Source organism: Lepidochelys olivacea, assembly GCF_965140295.1.
Source record: "Lepidochelys olivacea isolate rLepOli2 genome assembly, chromosome: 4".
Classification (NCBI taxonomy): Eukaryota; Metazoa; Chordata; order Testudines; family Cheloniidae; genus Lepidochelys; species Lepidochelys olivacea.
Window position 1 is genome coordinate 18,997,356 of NC_140414.1, and position 18,655 is coordinate 19,016,010.

Consider the following 18,655-nt stretch of genomic DNA (forward strand, 5'->3'; position numbering starts at 1 on the left):
GGTAATGAGATTATGGGGCCTTTCACCTGTAGTTTGACAACCTGACTTTGTTCCAGACTGGAAGCTGTTATGTGTTGGCTGTTCAGTGACCTAGTGAATGAGTTCATGGTCTTGGTCTGGTCCCTAGAAGGAAGGCGTCTCCATCAAAAAACCACCATATCCATTGCCTCTCATTGATAATTTCAGTGGCTGACTTAGGAGAGAGACAAGAGTCTGAATCGGAATGGAACCAGAACTACCACTAGAGGATGGAACTTCGAGAAAAGAGCAGGAAACACTGTTGGGGCATCCCAGGGACACATGAACAGCTATCGCTGTATCTAGTCTATGCAGAGAGGAGTTCCAATCTCTCTCTGGCTATTAATATGGCAGTGCATATATTTAAGAATTTTAAGTGCTAAGTGTTCCCCCTTTCTATGTTTCTCCAAATTAACTCATTCACCTGCAGTGGCTCTGCCCTCCCCACCATGTTCCCAATCATTGACTTACTTAGCCATCCCACGCTGGGGCTGCGCTGCACCCGGATTTCATCATCCAACGTGCGGGTTGCTAGGCAGGGCACAGAACTCTCAAGTGGGCTGCGTGCTTTAGTGTTGAAAGCAGAAGACAGAGCAGGAGACAATAGCAGCAGCGAGGAGGAGGAAGAGAGCAAAGTTAAGTAGTAAAAAAGCTAAAGCAATTGCACAAGCAAGTTAGGAAAGACAGTGTTCGAACATTCACATTGTTAAACACACAAACCCACCTCTCCACATAGCAACATTGTTCTGGGAATAGCTCTTAGGAGGACATGAAAAACCCCATTCCAATTTCACCCTTCAGCACTTGGTCACTGTGTCTTGTAGGTTAATACATACTGGTCAAAAAGTTTAAGCCTGGGTGCCTAAAGTTAGGCATCTAAATCCAAATTCACTTACCTAAATAGCCTGAATTACAGAGCAGCCCCAGCTCCCAGGGGAATCTATAGGGGCTGCAAGTGGCCAGCATCTTTGAAAAATTAATCAGTTCTCTTTAGGAGCACAGCTTTGAGCATCTTGACCACTGCACATAGCCAGATATACAGCAATTAGTGTTCTGTAAATGTACTCCATTTTGTGGTACCTTAAATAATGCTAATGACTAATTCTCCTGCTGTTTTCAAATATCATTTGAAAACATCTCTTTTCCTCCTAAATCTCTGTCTCCCTGTGCTGTTATTTAACTCTGTTCCTGTATTATTCAACTCTACAGAGACTTGGGACACAGTGTGTATGAAAGACACTGTACAAAATAAAGCTGTATTGTACTGTACAGCAAAACATTTAAAAAGAAAAAAAAAGTGTTCCATTGTCAATATTCATCGTTCTTTGTTGTACTCTTGAACACGTTCTAGCCTATAAGAAGCATTATAACAAACGTGGTTATTTTAAACACTTCTACTTGCAAACTACTGGTGTCAGCTCAGAGAAAAACAACCAACCAACTCAGCATCCTCCTCCTGGCAACCCTCTATATAATGTGCACTAGGTATTTAAAAAACATACACAATACACACCGTGCTTTGTAACATGACTATGTATTAAGGACACACACACACTCAATTTTCTATTGCCTTTTTTCTGCTCATTTGACTGATTTACTCATTTATCAGGAGAGCTGTCAGCTTGCATGGTGTCGGTGTTCAAGATTCTAGCAAGAAGGAAAACTAGCCCTCTAACAATGGCTAAAATTTATAGTGCATTGCATTTTTCCGCTTCAAAAAACACCGATGAGCATTTTCTAACTAATCCTCATATACCTGCATAATGCAAGGTCAGTATTATCCTCATTTTACAAGTTGGCAAACTAAGATTTGTGACACACACTGAGTCAGTGTCAGAGTGGGGATTAAAAACTCAGGAATTCTGGTCTTCTAGTCCTGTGTGCAGCCCAATACACTAAGTAGATTTTCAAAAGCTTCTAAAATTTCAGGACTGGAATGCCTTGCCAGATAGCCAAAGACTGTTGTGAAATCCAGTGCCTAAAACTATTGTTCCGTCTTTCTTAATAATGCCATATTCAGTGACCAGAAAGGAAACCTCAGAATTAACATGATGAACACTCAGAGTCAACTTACAAAATGAGATGCAATAGTGCAGTCCTCTTCCTCATGCTGGAAACCAACATTTCAATTAAACATTTTTGAAGCTATTGTTGAAATTATTGCAGATTTTATGAAGAAACATGAAGGACAGTGCCTTTGAAAGAGCAACTTTTGGTAGCTCCAGCCAACAAGATCCAAGAGAAGATCTTTGCCTTGTCTACTTTTGCTTACCATCTGCCTCTTGTTCAAGCAACAGAGTACTTGAAATGAATAGCCCATATTTACTCTCCTCCATCAAATTATGATGATGATTAGGAAATTATTATGATTTGCACAGCCTCTTTCATATCAGTGGATCCAAACAAAGCAAAATGATTTCTGGGGAAAGTTCCTCTTGTAAACAATGTTGGCTGGGCAAGACCAAGTCTCAACCCTAATTATACGTTTGTGAATAAAAACATTTATTGCATACCTTTGCCATCGAAGGATTTTAAACTTCAAAAGTGTTTTGGCCAATTTAAATATCTGTCGTTTTAAGAGAAGTAATTAAACAAATGAATTGGGAACAGAATGATTGTGCCAGCCCCTGTAATGAAGAGATGGTCATCCTGGGTGAGATTTTCAAAAGGCACCAAACCAGCTGCCATTGGAAGTCTATGGAAGTTGGGAACCTAGCTCCTATTTGTGCTTTTGAAAATCTCCCCCTCTTACAATGCTGAATTTTACACACATTTCACATATTTCCAAGTAATTTTAATAAAAGCGAATATGAAAATGGATTTTAAAAACACCGCCGTGGTCTTTTCCAAACTATTTGTGCATCACATCAAATTGTAACAACCCCGTATTCTGCAATTTAAAGACATCATGGACACTAGCTGAGCTAGAACCCAAGTTCTTTGGCTCCAAACATATAGGCCTCTACCACCTGAGCTGCAGATTATCCATGAGACATCAGCAATAGAAGCAAGAGCTCCTCTGTGGGCTAGCCAATACAGGGCAACAGTCGAACACATTGAGTGAGCTGCTTCTTAAGAGTCATCCCACGGGGACTTGCACATTATAAAGTGAGAGTACAAAAACAACTAATTTATGAGTTAAGAAATTATTAAACTTCTGTTCATTCAAGTTTTCCTACTGTGAAATGTATACAGAACTCCCCAGATTCCTTCCCCATAAGTGACACGAACAAAACCAAATACGCCAAAGATATATATAATAATCAACCTCACAGAAGCCTAAATGTGTCAATGCTGGTAATGTCACCAACTCCTTTGTTAGAATATGCAGGGTTTGCAGGATTGAGTCCCTCTTAGTTTTATTACATAACTTGATTTTGCTATCTCAATCTTAATATAAACAAATAGTCTGTTTCTCTGTTTAGTTTCTAATAATTATTTCTATATTCCTTGTTTTTCTTGCTACCTTTGATAGCATACAGGTTAAAGTGTATCAATCCTAAACTTGCTCATGCCCTTGTTCTAAAAGAATAAAAAGTAAGTTTTTTAAAAAGTTAACCCTTTTCCAGATGAAGTGAGTTATCGGATGTTAATCTTCATACCATTTAATGATTCAAAACAAAATTATTTGTAATTCCAGACATGTGACAATTAAAGGAGAATTACATTGCAGTTGTTTAATAACAAAATGCTCTTTAAACAACAAAAATTGGCAATAATCCTAAAAGAGGCTTTACCTTCAAGTTTTTTTTGTTTGTTTGTTTGTTTTTTTTACTGTTCTTCCTCCTTTTAGGATAGTAAGTGACCTAGTGCTAAAGAGAAGGACATACAAAAGAAAGTGAAACTTCTAAGCCTAGTTTTATTTTCCAACCCAAAGGGCAAAAAGCAAAATGGGTAACAGGTAAATTTTATTTTCAAAAATTATTTCCATTTAACAATTTTAATATATATATAAAACTTTCATCTTGACAGTGTCCCATTAAATATAGAACAGAGTTCAATTCTAGAGCTAGCAGCGATTAACAAGAATAGCCCATGACCCTGAAAACACTTACATGTGTGAGTAATTTTATGTATGGCCCATTGAGGACAATGGTGATTGACACATGTGTTTGCAAGATCAGGGCCACGGTATAGTGATGTGTGAAGATAACACAGCAGGGGAGCTGTAGCACAGAAGGAAGATCCTAAATCACTAGGATCCACCACAACTGCTAGTGTAGCCCTCACACTCAAGAACACAAACACTGTAAAAACCGCTGCTCTGTTCTAAGTATTTACTTTAAAGTGTGTAGATGTTGTGAGTAGAGATAACGGTTTTAAAATGTAACTTACATGAATGAGCTTTTTAATAACTTCCTAAATTAAAGTGTTTATAGTGGGGGAGATCTAGATGTCAGGAATCTTAGTCAGCTGTAAAGTATTACTACTTCACACAGAGTGGACAACAGGGCCAGCTCTTAATGGAACCTCAGATAAATTCCTGTTGACTATCAAATGAAATATATACAATCAAATCGCTCATCTGTTTTCTGTTTTTTAGTTTATAAAGGTAACGTTTCCAAAGAAAGCTATTGGAAATCCAGTGGCAGATAGGAAATCTACATTTTTTAAAAAGAGCATAGTCATACAGTTAAAATATTGTTTAGTAAAGAAAACTATTTTGAGGAACAATTTAATAAGATCGGATAACATGTTAAATCATGGGTTCCAAACACACATTTAAAAATCTTTATTGCACATTAAGTGCCAATAAGTTATATAAAATGTTGAGGTTTAACCGACATGTAGTAGGTTATATAATCTAGTTACACCTCATTAAATGTCACTTCCTCAATACTTTTTTAATGAACATACACATCATTGTATAAGCACAGTCAAATTAATGGTAACTTTAAATTCAGTTTGGTAACTTAGTTTAAATTGTTTTAAGGGTGGACTGGAGGTTAGAAGTTATCTGTTCTAATATTGGCAGAACACAGAGCAGCTGTTTAAATATCTTATCAGCCTATAAACCTATTACACAGAGACCTGAGAAGTAGGCAAGGCACAAATCTCTTCTATGGAGGAACTATCACTACCATTCTCATTAACCTCCTATACACAGTAGTAATAATTGTATCGTTAAATTTATTAATCTTATTTGGGTTATTGCTGATTATGTACTATACATATTGTATTACTTTAAAACCAACCTTTGTACTTTTGAATAATTTAAGCACTATAACCAGATGTACTGAAACTTTTCTTAACTTATGTATTATATAATTTTAACATTAGCTTTAATAAAAATTTTAAAGTGTATGAAAGCTTCAAAACAATGCAAACAAAATGGAACTGTTGAAAGGAACCATCTACCTGGCAGAAATCACTATGGGCTGGTGGCACTTTTATTGTTATCAGGCATGACAAAAAACAGCTGTTGTCTTGTTCTCATTACATTTCTATAGGTTTAAAGGCAAAATTCTGCCTTAAGATGTAAATGTGGGTCACCCACTCAAATCCAAGCAGTGACATACATGCATCCAAAGGTACTTTTGGTTTTACTTTTTTTTTCATAAAAGCATTAATAAATAATAATAGTGCTTATTATTATACGTAGTTTTTATATAACCCTTTTCATCCTCAGCACTCAAAGTACTTTACTTAAACTTTAAGTTATTTAACTTAAAATTTATAACACTTCATTATTTATTACCCCCCTTGTATAGGTAGGGAAACAGAGGCACTGAACAATTAACTGACTTGTCAAAGGTCACCCAGCAGATCAGTGACAGTGCCAGGAACAGGACTGGGTCTCAAGTCCAGTTCAGTGGGGCCACTGGACCACAATGCTTCTTCCAACACTAAAAAGAAATGAATGAAAAAACTAGCCATTATATTGGTGACCCAACTTGAGTAAGCGTTGTTTTTTTAGGCTAAAAATTAATTTACACAAAGATGAGGGTTATGTGCTTATCCCTCACTCACACAATTTCCAAATTATATCAGCGATGTTTTTTAACCAGTTCTGACAAGAAGCTCAGCTCTCTACAATACATAGAGGAAGACACCATGACTGCCCCAGGGGCTTACAAGCTACGAGAGACAGAGAATATTGTTAAGATACATAATACACAAGTGATCTGCTGATAATTCAATCTCATAATGTTGCAGGGTTTTTGGGTTGGTTTTTGTTTGGCTGGGTTTTCTGTTAAATGGTTGGAGATTTTGGTGTTTCATCACCGAAGGGCTTAGCTGCAAAAGTGAAGGACTGAATGAAGAGCTGGCACAAAAGAGGAGGGAGACCATTCATACATATGGGGGACTGTAAAAATTTAAAAAAAAACAGAAAACAAAGTGTGGGAGAAGAATGCACATTCTCTACAATGTACTTTTCACCCTTTAGTGTCAATGAATCCCTCACCAGTTCTGAAGAGTCTCCAATCCTAACCATGTCATACACAGTAATATCAGATTATCACAAGGGTTTCTAGCACTCCCGACACCACAGACTTAAACCTATGAAATTCACTGACACTGGAGGCCAGAGTTAAATACTATGGCTGGATTATTTTTATTTGTAACCAATAAAAATATTTGTTTGATTACTATGTGAATTACAGTAGCACTTAGAGGTCCCAAGCTCATAGTAAGAGGTTACACTCTGAACAGTTATGTACATTAAGATAAAGGTAATCAAATCTCAATGGTTGTCTATGGGATCATAAAAGAATTAAGTACCCTTAACCAAATGTACATTGCATAGTAGGTTAAGCGCATGACAGCAGTTTATACATCTTTCTCTGAAGCATCAGGTATAGCATGACGTTTCTACTTGCAGTATGGGCCTGAAACAAAGCCCACGGAAGTCAGTGCAAGTCCTTCCATTGACTTCAACAGCTTTTCATCAGGCCCCACATTCTTTGGGATGAACCAACCATCTGATTTAACATGGCAAATCCTATCATTCTTTCCTTTATATTTAAGTTTAGCACAAGTATAATTTTCTGTACGGTGCTGTTGGAACCAAAGCCTCCTTTTTCACTCTTTCAGAATGTCTGCCTGAGAATTTGGTAAAGTTCACATCAAAGACACTCCCATGATTGATTCTACTCCACCTTAATTTTCTCTGTCTGAATGCAGCTTTATTCAAGGCACTGGTATGCAATAAGTATTTTTTATTATTGAAAGCAAGTATTTCTCTCTCGCTCTCTCTCACAAATACACACAAATAAGCCTCAAAAATAAAGGACAGCATGAAAGAGGAATAGTTATTTGAATAATAAAATATGACGAGAGAGATGCTGGCATGCAAGTGGAGGCAGAATGCAGAAAGCGGAGTGACTTCACTGCCATTAGTACAGTATTATTACCATCACCTCACTTTGACTTCCTGCTATTTTAAAACAGTAACTTGTAACTGTTCTTTATACAACACTTACATAGTTTGCAAAATTCCAAACCATGCCGAAGCCCTCTCACTGGCTTAACGTGTTATTCTTGCTTTTCTGGATACTATTTCTAACAGGTCTTCTTTACGAAGTTCAAATCTCAATGCACTTTTAGCTATGGAGTTGCTATTTATGCATAAAGTGCAAGTATAAACTACACACACGTACGTGCCTACAAATACACACATACAAATGCATGTTTAAGGGACACACATGCCCCTATATCTGTTTATATACATACAGACATTTGCATAGGATGATTTTGTTTAGGATGAACAAAGCTTCATGGAAATCAGCTTTCACCACACCGAACAATGGTCATAGTGTACTAAAAACTGAGCTCGTTTTTACTATCTTATATTAATATTCAGGGGCCTTGCTTTAAAAGTCTATGTACACCTTCTATAAGAAACTTTAATATACATAAAAACATGGTCTATATTTATATAAGATTACACAACTAGCCTTTAGGGTCTCAGGCACTTTTTTCTCCCTATATGTTCTCATACTGAACACACTCACTGATCTGTATCACCTCCCCAACATCGTCTGAAAGTGTCATTGCAAGTATTACTCTGTGAGCCCCAGGGATTATTGTATTTTGCTATCAGATGCCTCACACTGTACCCTCTCGTGTTCACCCAGTTAGTCCAGTGAAGATATGGACAGAGCAACATGCCACAGGAGCAGAGCCCATAACTGATGCATCATCAGTAGGGCACACTACACTACTTGTGTGTTAGAAAAAGCATGGTCATGAGATGGCAATGGAGTTAGTTTTTTGTGGGTTTCTTTCAAAGGGAAGGCTATAGCCAACTGGCCTCTGCATTACCATTATCAGGGTTGGTAAACATCCTACTTGCACTGGAGACGGTCTTCCCGATGTCAGCCAGAGAGCGTAGGTTCGATTTCTTGGTCTGGTGCCGGTGCTTCCTGAGCAGCGTGTAGGTGACCTTGTCCTTCATGTCTAGTTTCAACAGGCCCGTCTCGATTTGATTGTCAACAACCATCTCTGTTACAATAAGAAATAAGGGAATGGAGGGGGGAGAAAATCACAAAGAGCAAAGTTACTTTAACAGTTATGAGACTGCTACCTTCAGCTAAGTGTCTGGTTTCTTGAGTTCACCCTACTTGTTCAAGGGCTTTCCCTCTTCTAACACTTTTTTTTTATTTAATAACGTGATTTTTTTATTTTTAAAAGTAGGTTTCCCTTTTAAGAATTTCTTTTGAAACAAAACTTAAGTATGTTTGTCTTCCAAAAGTCACTAGCCCTGTTCCAGGAGGTCCCTAGAAGAAACACTGCTATCATACCAATAGAAGGCTAGATCCCACAACACTCACACGAGTAATTGCATTGACTTCAGGGGTAAGGAATGCTCTCTGTCATCCAGAAAGGGAAAGAATCTGCGTTACAGAATGAAAAATGCTCATGGATACGTACGGTCATCAAGACAGCAAGACCACAGGTGAAATTCTGGCCCCACTGAAGTCAATGGCAAAACGCCTATTGACTTCAATAGGGCAGGTATTTCACTCCATAGGTTTCCAGGTAAATGCAATTTAGCAAGAACTATGGAGTTAAATTCCTGGGAATGACTGAACAATTAAACCATAGTTCACCCCTACATCCACAGTAAATTAACATCAACCACATGAGGTAGAACTCACTCTCAATTCTATGATTCCTAAAGAGATTCTGTTATAAATATGAACTTGGGAAAGTCATCCAAAGGCAAATATTCCAGGATTTATGGGGTCTCACATCCAAGTGCATTTTCTTTTTCTTGCTCTTTACTAAGACTCTTCCTGCAACCCGCTACCACTGCCTCACTCATAAATTATCTGCAGAAGGGAGGGACCCTTCCAGCATTGGAATCATCACCTCTGCTGACCATCATCAGTATTGTCAGTTCAGGCAAAAATGTATTGTTTTAACACTTGCATGTTTCTGCCTTAACTGAGTCTCCATAAAACTGCTTCTAGCCCCATTCCAACCCTTCCCCCTTCTCATCAACCCTCTCATTCAGTTCCGATATCAGGGAAATCCTTATAAAAACAAAAGAGAGAGACACATTTACTGAAAATCTTTATTCCCCATCCAAGTCATATACTAAGTTACCCATTTTATTAATTCAGTCAATGTTTCGGTTCCTGGAGGGAAGGTGTCAGCTCTTACTTTTTTTTTTTTTAATTAGCACAAGTAAAAGGTCGGAAGTTAGAAGCACAATGGGCAAAAAATTGCCAACTCAAATAGTTCAGGGCGTCAGATCTCATATGCCAACCTAGAATTAACACTTTTTCAAATCACTAAGAAAAAGGCCTAAAATTTCTACTCCAGTTCACCTGAGTGCATGTGTGTACATATGTGTGCAGACAAAAGACATTTTGTAAAGAGGCGGCTTTGGGCAATTTTTCCATTTAATTTTTACTGTTCATATTTTATTTTTTTAAACACCTGTTGAGAAACTCAACTTTTCTTTCCCTGTCAATTTTATCTTTTTTTTTTTCCCACTTGGCAAACTACTCTTCCCCACCTTCCATGTTTCTGATACAGTACAAAGAAACAAATCTGAGTTTTACTTTCTTGTTTGTCATCACCATGAACAAAGTCATCAGTGACTGAAAAACTCCAGGAATAGTGTTTGCAGTTAACTAGTTGTCCCTATCTGGCTTCCACAGCAGCAGAGCAAGAAATACAGTTATATCAACCATAGCTATTCATTTTTTATTTAATTCATTAGTGATAAGAGCACAGATTTAAGGGGAAGAAAAGAATATTTAGGGCCACATTTTCAAAGTAGCCTCAACCAGCCCTCTCATTTTGGGCGATTAAAGTTTTGGGTCTCCAATTTTAGTGGCTGTCTTTGGGTATTTTATCTCCAGTTTTTGCATACAAATTTCAGAGTTATTAGTTATGAATCAAAGAGACTGTGCTTGGTGTCGTACGAGATACAGACGTAAAAGCAGCTGTTTAACCCAATTAGCACACAAAACTTGGGGCGTTTCAAAATTGTAGGCCTGATGTTAAAGGCAGCTTTGGTAAATCTGGCTCTTCGAATATAAAGGAACATGCCTTACCTGATGATGACTTTACACTAGGATGCATTTTGAGCCTAGCCTACAAAACAATATTTCACTGTTTCTATGTGGAGAACTTTCAAAAAATAATCAATTATGCTATTTTTACTGATTCTGAAACCAAGTTATTATTTACTTTAACTGTGCTTCCACCAGAGATTACTCTAACTAGCTTGTTTTCTGTTCCTCTTTTATTGAAAATTCTCATACACTAGTGAGAATATAGTATTTACAGCAGTCAGCAGTGACAGCATAGGTCATGCAATGCTATAGCTCTTTTCATATAAAAAACATCTTGCCATAGTGCTCAAAAGACATCAGCAGCTCTGTGGAGCAAATCCTCTCACTTCCCTTCAGTCCCTGCCTTTGTAGGCACAGAGCACTCACACCGTGGGCCAAGTCCTATGCCCTTTTACCACCCTATTCTGAAAACTGGCCTGCCAAATCAATTTTTGGTCTCGCCAGCTGTGTCAAAAATCTGAGAAACATTCTCTACGCAGCAGCGATTGTGATGTAGTCTTTTCCTAACAGATGTGAACTTGAAAGTTTTGTCTCCGATGCGACACACAGCCTGTAGAATTCCCTTCACACGGACGCAGAGAAGGCTGCTAATTCATAGCCGACTAGGTACCTAGTGCATGTGAACTTAGTCCTGTTCAAAACGGAACTACATCACCGTGAACTAGAAACCTTTTAGTGCACGGCAGCGGGGTCTATATGGGGCAGAGGGCAACATGTTAAAGCACACGACATTTCACAACCCTGTAGTCCAGATTGCAGCACCACGTAGACAAGCCCTTAGATATTTTTAGCATTCCAATCACAGGAGTATCTAAATGTGAAATACAATACAAGGATAAACATAACAATCAGTGTGGAGGAGTCTGCTCATCCCTACCTATGCTCTGGTGCTACAACTTTATTTTCCTTCCTTCTCTTCCTCCCCTTCTTTTCCAATCCTCCTTCTACCTCCTGCTTTCCTGTTGTGGCTAATAGGGTTGCTAAGGTTGGTTTTGCACTGGGGTGTCCTCTGCAAAAGGATGCGCTATCTCATTTTAACCTCTTCCAGTAAGGTGCTCCACCACCTAAGACCCAGCATCACAAAAGCTCTGCCTCTAGCTCTCAAAAGGCCACTGCAGCATTTCTAATAGAGCTGGTTGACATTCTTCAAATATTGGCATCAATAGAAAGGAGGTGAGGGAAGGCTCATTTCCCCTTCTCTCCTCCACACCCCCCCCCCCCAATTTTTCAACCAATTATAGAGCTGGGCACTTTTTTGACCTTTGAAATAAAATAAAAATAAAAGCACAAGAAAACATTCATGACAATTCTTCCTCTTACTTTCAACCAGCACTCGTTTCTAGTTTCCATGTCCTTCATGAGCAAAGCTGTCTTGGAGGATCACGGATGATGAGGTGGTTGCCCGTGTAGCCTTAGCCTGGCCCACAACTATTGAGGGCCATGAAGATTAAGATCAAGACCTTAAATTGGACCCAAAAGGTAAAACAGGACCCATGGAGAGCACAAAGCATTGGTCAGGTGCACTCTTGGTTACTATTCTTGTTTCAGAATCAGATTGCCACAGACTGTATCAATTTTTTTCCAAACATCAAAGATGACAGTTGTGTGTATAAACAAGTGCAATTTATTTTATTTTTTTAATGGTTTATTATTTGCAAGCTGTGGCTGGACAAATAATTGTATATCATCAATGGCTCTTGTACACTGTTCTGTAGGTGTATGCAAGTTATTTATAAATATAAATTGTTATTTGAGGAGCACAAATAGTTTGCTCAGTGTTATCCACAACACAGAGGAAGACCGGTCCTGCCCTAAGAAGCTTACAATCTATGATCGTGATCCTGCAGAAATGTACACATGCTTGACCTTATGCAGTGAGTAATCCCACTGAAGTCAATGGAGAAAATAAGCTTTGAGTTGTTCTAATGATAACAGGGCAAATACAGGACTTCAATGGGTCTTTGCATGATTGGAGACTACGATAACACTTGACATTTGAAATTCCTCCCACCCAGCACCTAGTGTCAATCAAAATACAGTTGACACCTTCTTGCATTAATAAATTAAAATTAAATTAAATTGCTAAGAGGGTCTATATGGCTTATGGAAGTAGTATTGCCATACAGAGCCTGAATCCAATCAGGACAGTAGCAAGTAAAAGCTGACACCAACGGAAGATTATTTGGTGGCCTACAGTCTGGTGATCAGTCTAGTTGCAAGGTGAACTTAAAATAAGGGGTGCTTCTTAGTTTAAAGGGTATTCTTTATTTGATGTCTAATGTCCCAAGTCAAGTCGATATAGTACTTGCTTTGGCTCTGTTTTCAGCAATAATCATACAAACCTACCTATACCCATTATTCCTGCCATTTTTCAGATGAGCCTTATCTACACAGAGGAAAAGCCTGGAATAGCTAATGCAGAAGTGGATTAACCTTAAACCACAAAAGGGCACCCCTCGTGCCGAATAAGAGAATCCACAGAAGGAGTTAGTGCAGAATACCTATTGCTCTTTAAGTTCATACCCTAGCTGTTTTGGACTAACTTCCACTTGTAGACAAGCCCAGTTTCTTGGGGGTGGAGGAGTGCATGCTCAAAGTTTTGGGGAGAAATCTTCGTTAAAGTTGTTTCAAGTTACAGGAGGCAGTTTGGGTTTGAAGACGACTTAGGGAAATGCTTTTAACTGGGATTCCTGTAAGAACAAAGGTGTGGAAACAAAAATGGATTTCTGGGTGATAAGGGATTGGGCTAAGGAATTTCCCTCAGTCAAGAAAAGGTAATAAGTGCATGCTTTTAACTAAGAGTAAATCCAGAGTACAAGGAAGTTAAAAATTCATATTAAAGCAACCTGGCAAAGAATTTAGCCCTGGCTTAGAGCTGAGGCAGAAGAGGATGCTGGGGAAATTTACTGATGTTGCCAGTTACATCTTTTTAGATAAAATCATGCTGCCATTTATTTTTTGTTTATAGGAAGGAGCTGGGGAACGTGCTTTTTAGACAGACTTAGGTCACTGGTTTGAGTCACAAACATCTCACTCAAGGGTATTTCTTCCTCCCCAACAATGAGAAAAAGGAATCTTAAAGAATCCACAAAGCAGAGGAGAGCTCAGAAGTCCTCAAGCAAGTATCACCACTATCAGCAAATAGGTAAAACGGAACCACTAAAACTATGCTCAGTTCTGCTGTTACAAAGTGAGATCCAATCTATGAATTCTTTAATGCCACGCAAAGCAAAAAGTCCCCGGTGAGGGTTTAACTAACAGGGACTGTCACTGCTATGCTCTTATAGTTGGTATTATGCTTGACGTGCTTGAATATCACCTTAGATGTGGAAAGCAAGTGACGTGCTTGAATATCACCTTAGATGTGGAAACTGTATTTCTCTGTTATTCTGTTACACCATGAATTAATAATAAACAGAAAGAGGAATACCAATTCAGAGGGTAATTTATTATAAAAGGAATTCAGTTTCTCTCATTAAATGTCTCTATAATTTTTCCCTTAAATAAGGAGACGGTAAATATTCTCAAAGATTAAATTGCAGTGTTGCCCGCTAATGATATTTGCTGTTTTAATTCAAGCCTCAGCTCTTGGAGCCATGTCATTAAGTAAGAGATTTTAAAAAAAAAAAATCTACTTCTCATGGTTACAGAGAAAGTCTTGGAAATGTGAACCCTACAAAAAAGTGAAAGAAAATAAAAATAACCTAAGATTTATTATTTTTTAAAATCTCTTTTTAAAAATCAATTCCATGATATTTTGAGGACAAACTCATGTTTTTTGAATGCTTAGCTCTGGAACAGCTCTACCCTGAATTCGCTACAGTCGTTTTAGAAGCAAGTAGAGTAAGTCCCTCAAAGAGGAACTGTGGAATGTAGCGCTCAGCATTAGCCTAATTCCGTAGTCAATGGGACTATTACCAGTGAATTCATTGGAAGCAGAGGTAAGCCAACACTAAGCGCTTTTGCAAAGCCCAAAACATAAGGTCTGACAGCAGTGGAACGTGCATCCCCCTTCATGCACAGAACAGTGACAACACAGGTAGCAGTGATGCAAGCTACCCCACATTGCTCTAATGTGCCTGAACCCTGACTGGGAGCAATTACCTCTAGGAGCAAGAGAATAAGTCACTCTCCATTCTCATCCACTGCTTCGCTTCTCAGGTGAGATGGCCAACCCAAGTGCTAGTTCATGGCAAATGTAACGGTGGTTCCTATGACATGGACGGCTATTCACTCAGAGCTGGACTGAAAGCACCAACAGTTTTGCATAGGCAACTGAAGAGCCATCAGATGGCCATAGCTTTCAGTCACAACCAAACCAAGCACGGCGGTATGCTACAGGTGAAAGACTTTGTATCTTCCAGGCCACCCAGCCGCAGCTATTCCTGTCATTCCGGAAAGCCTGGGACATGGTTGGCTTTTGGATGTTGACAAAACAACCACAAGCTCATTCCTTCACTTTCACTGACAGCCATTATTCAGGCTCTGAGGAAGAGAACATTGGGGGGGGGGGGGGTGAAGGAGGATTATTGAAAGAGCCTCCATGGAAGCTTACTTACCCACTACCTGAGGGAGAGAAGTGGCCTCCAAATCCAGCAGGATGGATCCTTTCTCTATACACGTCCTCAGTTCAAACAAGCTGTGCAGGGACAACGTAGCGACGTGAGGCTTGCTCCATCTCTCTCCGCCCTGTTCCACTTTCTCTTCAAACTTTATCCATCTATGGAAGGGCAGAGCAGCAAGAATACGTTAAAAATGCTACCTCTGGCGTTTCTGAAAGAGGCACAACAGCCAGAATGTCACCGGGTGTTGACAGGTTTAAACGTACATGAGGTCATGAACACATCACTTTAAATTAAGACAAAGGAAATAAAATGCAACAACTACACCAATGCCACCCAGTATTTGAACAGGCCAAATGTTTCCAAGTTAGCCACCTAATCCATAGTGGGCCACCTAGATTAAAGTGGCTTGATCTTCAGAGGTGCTGAGTCTCCAGAGCCCCCAAAGGACAATGGATTATCAACACCTCTGGAAATAAGGTCACTTTCATTTAGATGCCTAAAACACCTAAATTTGAACATTTTTGGCCATGGTTTTTAAAGGTACCAGGTAAGCTGAAACAAGCAGAAAAGTAAAATGACTGAAATATATCATGAGAGAGAAATTACTAATGAATCTTAGTTCACGGATTTTTATTATTCTTACGCCTGGTCACACTTTGAACATAAGAGGGGAAGAATCAATCAATAAAAAGCAGCCAGCTCTCATATCGTGCTTTTCATCCATAGGCATCAAAACACTTGACAAAAGAGGAAACTGAGGCACAAAGAGATGAAGTGATTTGTCCAAAGTTACTCAGCAGCCCTGTTGGCAGAACTGGGATCAACATGCAGGTCTCAATTCCTGGTTTGGAGTCTGTCCATTGGGTCAAGAAACACAGAACCTCCACTTTACATTGTCTCTGGTACATTATTGCTCACGATACTATGTGAAAGACAACCATGTACAGTCAATTTTCAAATTATAAATAAAGACGACAGTCCTTTGTCAGAAAACTCACTAACTCGCCTGAAACATTCAAAATCAAAATTGGGCAGGATGGGGTGGGGAGGAATCAGTTTGCATGAAGCCCTTCTTAATTGAAGAAAAAAAAAAGTTATTAGCTTTCTACATTCTGTATCTAGTTGTTTAATGATTCAATGGCATTTTCCTGGGGGGAAAAACCTGCAAGCTCATCTCCCTAGTAGAAGATTAGAGCAAAGGTTAAATACCATTGCATGTAAAACATTATTTACACACCTAAAACCATGTCATCAGGTTAAAGCATTAAAGCATCAGGCCTAAACCTTCAAAAGCAAAGAGAAAGAAATATCTTCAATTCTCACTATTGTGCCTAAGTGTATCAGATCATACAGAAATAGTGTGACCTGCAGGCCAATACTTAGCGCAACCAACAGCCAGGTGGGTTCTTTCCTTCTCATACAACACAGGTAACAAAGTTTTGCAAGTCAAATTCTGCCCTCAACAGCCCCTGCCTAACCCTCAATTGGTTTGCACAGGTGTGACTGATTGGAACTTAGTAAACAATTCCAAGGAGGTATAAGGAGGAAAAAAATCAGCTTTCTTCCTTAGACATGTTAACACTACAGTGCTAGCAAAAGAAAGTGAAACTCATAAAAACTAATTTCTTTCTATACAGAAAGCAGATGTAACTGGTGTACACAGGGAACCATGAGTAAGGATGACATTTTTACATAATCGATTTTCAGAGTAGAAACATGCTTAATTTAAGCTATTCCTGGATATTATTTTAACAGATTTTGAGAATAAACATTTTGAGACTTTTAAAAAACTTCTTTTTACCCAAACAAAATGTTGTGACTTTGGTCTGAAAATACTGAAGGAGGACTGTTAGGTCTACAGAGGCTGGGATTTTTTGATTTACTGAATTTTACCCTGCATGAACATAAATCCTGAAAATTAAAAAGACCTTGACATTTTTGTTGAAGGTGTATAATTCACAATAAAGCACTTTCCCATGTTTGATTTGGATTTGGTTTTTATTTGGTTTTCTCCATATAATCTGCAATATTTAGCTTTGATAAAGTAAGCTTTAACTTATTTTTATAAGTGTTTGAACTGTTAACTGCTATATTTAATGCACTCCTAAAGCTCTACTGAATAGATCTTCCTGCAAATTCTGTTTCACAAACCAAACATTCTCCTAGGTGGAGACTTCCTGCAGTTCAAGCCAAGTCACATAGAAATCAATGGAAGCTTGTGCCTAGGTGCTTTTGAAAATCCCACTAAAAGCCTATCAGCATCTTTAGGCATCTAAATACCTATAAAAACCTGGTTCCCAATCACTTCATTCTTAAACTCCCTTTGAATTCTTCAGTGTCTACCACCTAATCTGGAAATTTATTTAGTTTAGCAATCTGTTCCAATTCCTCTTCTTTTGACACTTCAATCTCTGAAAATTCCTTTTCTTTGATACCTGAAAACAGAATATGTTCAAGATAGGTATCACACACAACATCCTGAGTGGTGAAGACTGATGCAAAGAAATCATTTAGCTTCTCTGCATATCTTTATTATTCCCTTTACTGCCTGGTAGTCCAGCACACCTTCCAAATCTCTCAGGCTTCTGATACATTTAAAGAATTTCTTGTTAGTTATATTTTTGGTTATTTACACTTCACATTCCCTCATACCGTAGAGCTCTTAATTTCCACCTATTCACCTGGCTTTGTTTGCTGATGGTATGAAAGGATGAACAGAGATTAGCAGAAAAATAAAAATCTCAGCTAATTCAAGTTTTAGTCATATTTAGCTCTGATTCAGGGGTGACTTAAAATAACCCTTAAATTGGAGGTTAGTGTTCAATAGCCCAGAGGGACAGTAAGTTGCCTGGGTCAATTCAGTGCTTAGTCAGTGCTCATTACTTATAGTTACTATTAGCATAGCTAAAAATCACCAAGTTAAAGCCCCATCAGAGTAAAAACAAAAACACACTACAATTGAATGAGATTCAGTCCTAGTATAATTTTTGTAATTTAATCATTTAAATAATTCAGCCATCTCAGAATTGCTAATAATATTATAATCATTCAGTTGCATTCCCATAAGTAATGTCCTAGGTAGGACCCGCTCTTCTTGGAATATCCCTGAAGAGTTTATTAGGGGTTATAAAGTGAGCCCTTTGCATGCTGGAGCAGAACACTGGTAGTTCAGTTAGTACTGAGCAGATACCCAGGTAGCACAAATATGTTCAGTACAGCTGATATTTATGTACCTTGATATCAAGTCTCAAAAGATGAGATTAAAAGAAGCTCTCACAGTTTGGGACACAAAACTCTCTTTTATTAAAAATAACCAAGGACCCAATCCTCCAAGGCCTAGGCTAGAACTGATTTTAGGTGTCAGAATCACTTTTGATAAAATAATGTTGGAGGTCAAATGCAGAAAGTTGCATTTGCAGTTGGTTGAGCAAAGAGAACGTTCTCGGACAAGGGAAGAACTTTCAAGGGGATCAAAGGGGAGGAGATGTGCCTAAGTGCTACAGTACGCCCTCACTATAATGAATCGCAGGGGATACAAAC

General features: G+C 38.5%; 1 protein-coding gene across 7 annotated transcripts in view; it reads right to left on the reverse strand.

Moving 5' to 3' along the window:
- The window catches only part of SLC4A4 (solute carrier family 4 member 4), a 260,588-nt gene that overhangs the window by 126,753 nt on the left and 115,180 nt on the right, over positions 1-18,655 (reverse strand). For 3 of the 7 annotated variants that reach the window (XM_084625777.1, XM_084625778.1, XM_084625781.1), the window contains exons 5-7: positions 15,110-15,270; positions 8,284-8,463; positions 490-585 (exon numbers count right to left, since the gene is read on the reverse strand). In XM_084625777.1, the coding sequence (XP_084481903.1) occupies positions 490-585; positions 8,284-8,463; positions 15,110-15,270 (437 nt within the window). The remainder of the gene's footprint in view (positions 1-489; positions 586-8,283; positions 8,464-15,109; positions 15,271-18,655) is intronic. The other 4 variants (XM_084625779.1, XM_084625782.1, XM_084625780.1 and 1 more) reach the window with 2 other exon arrangements.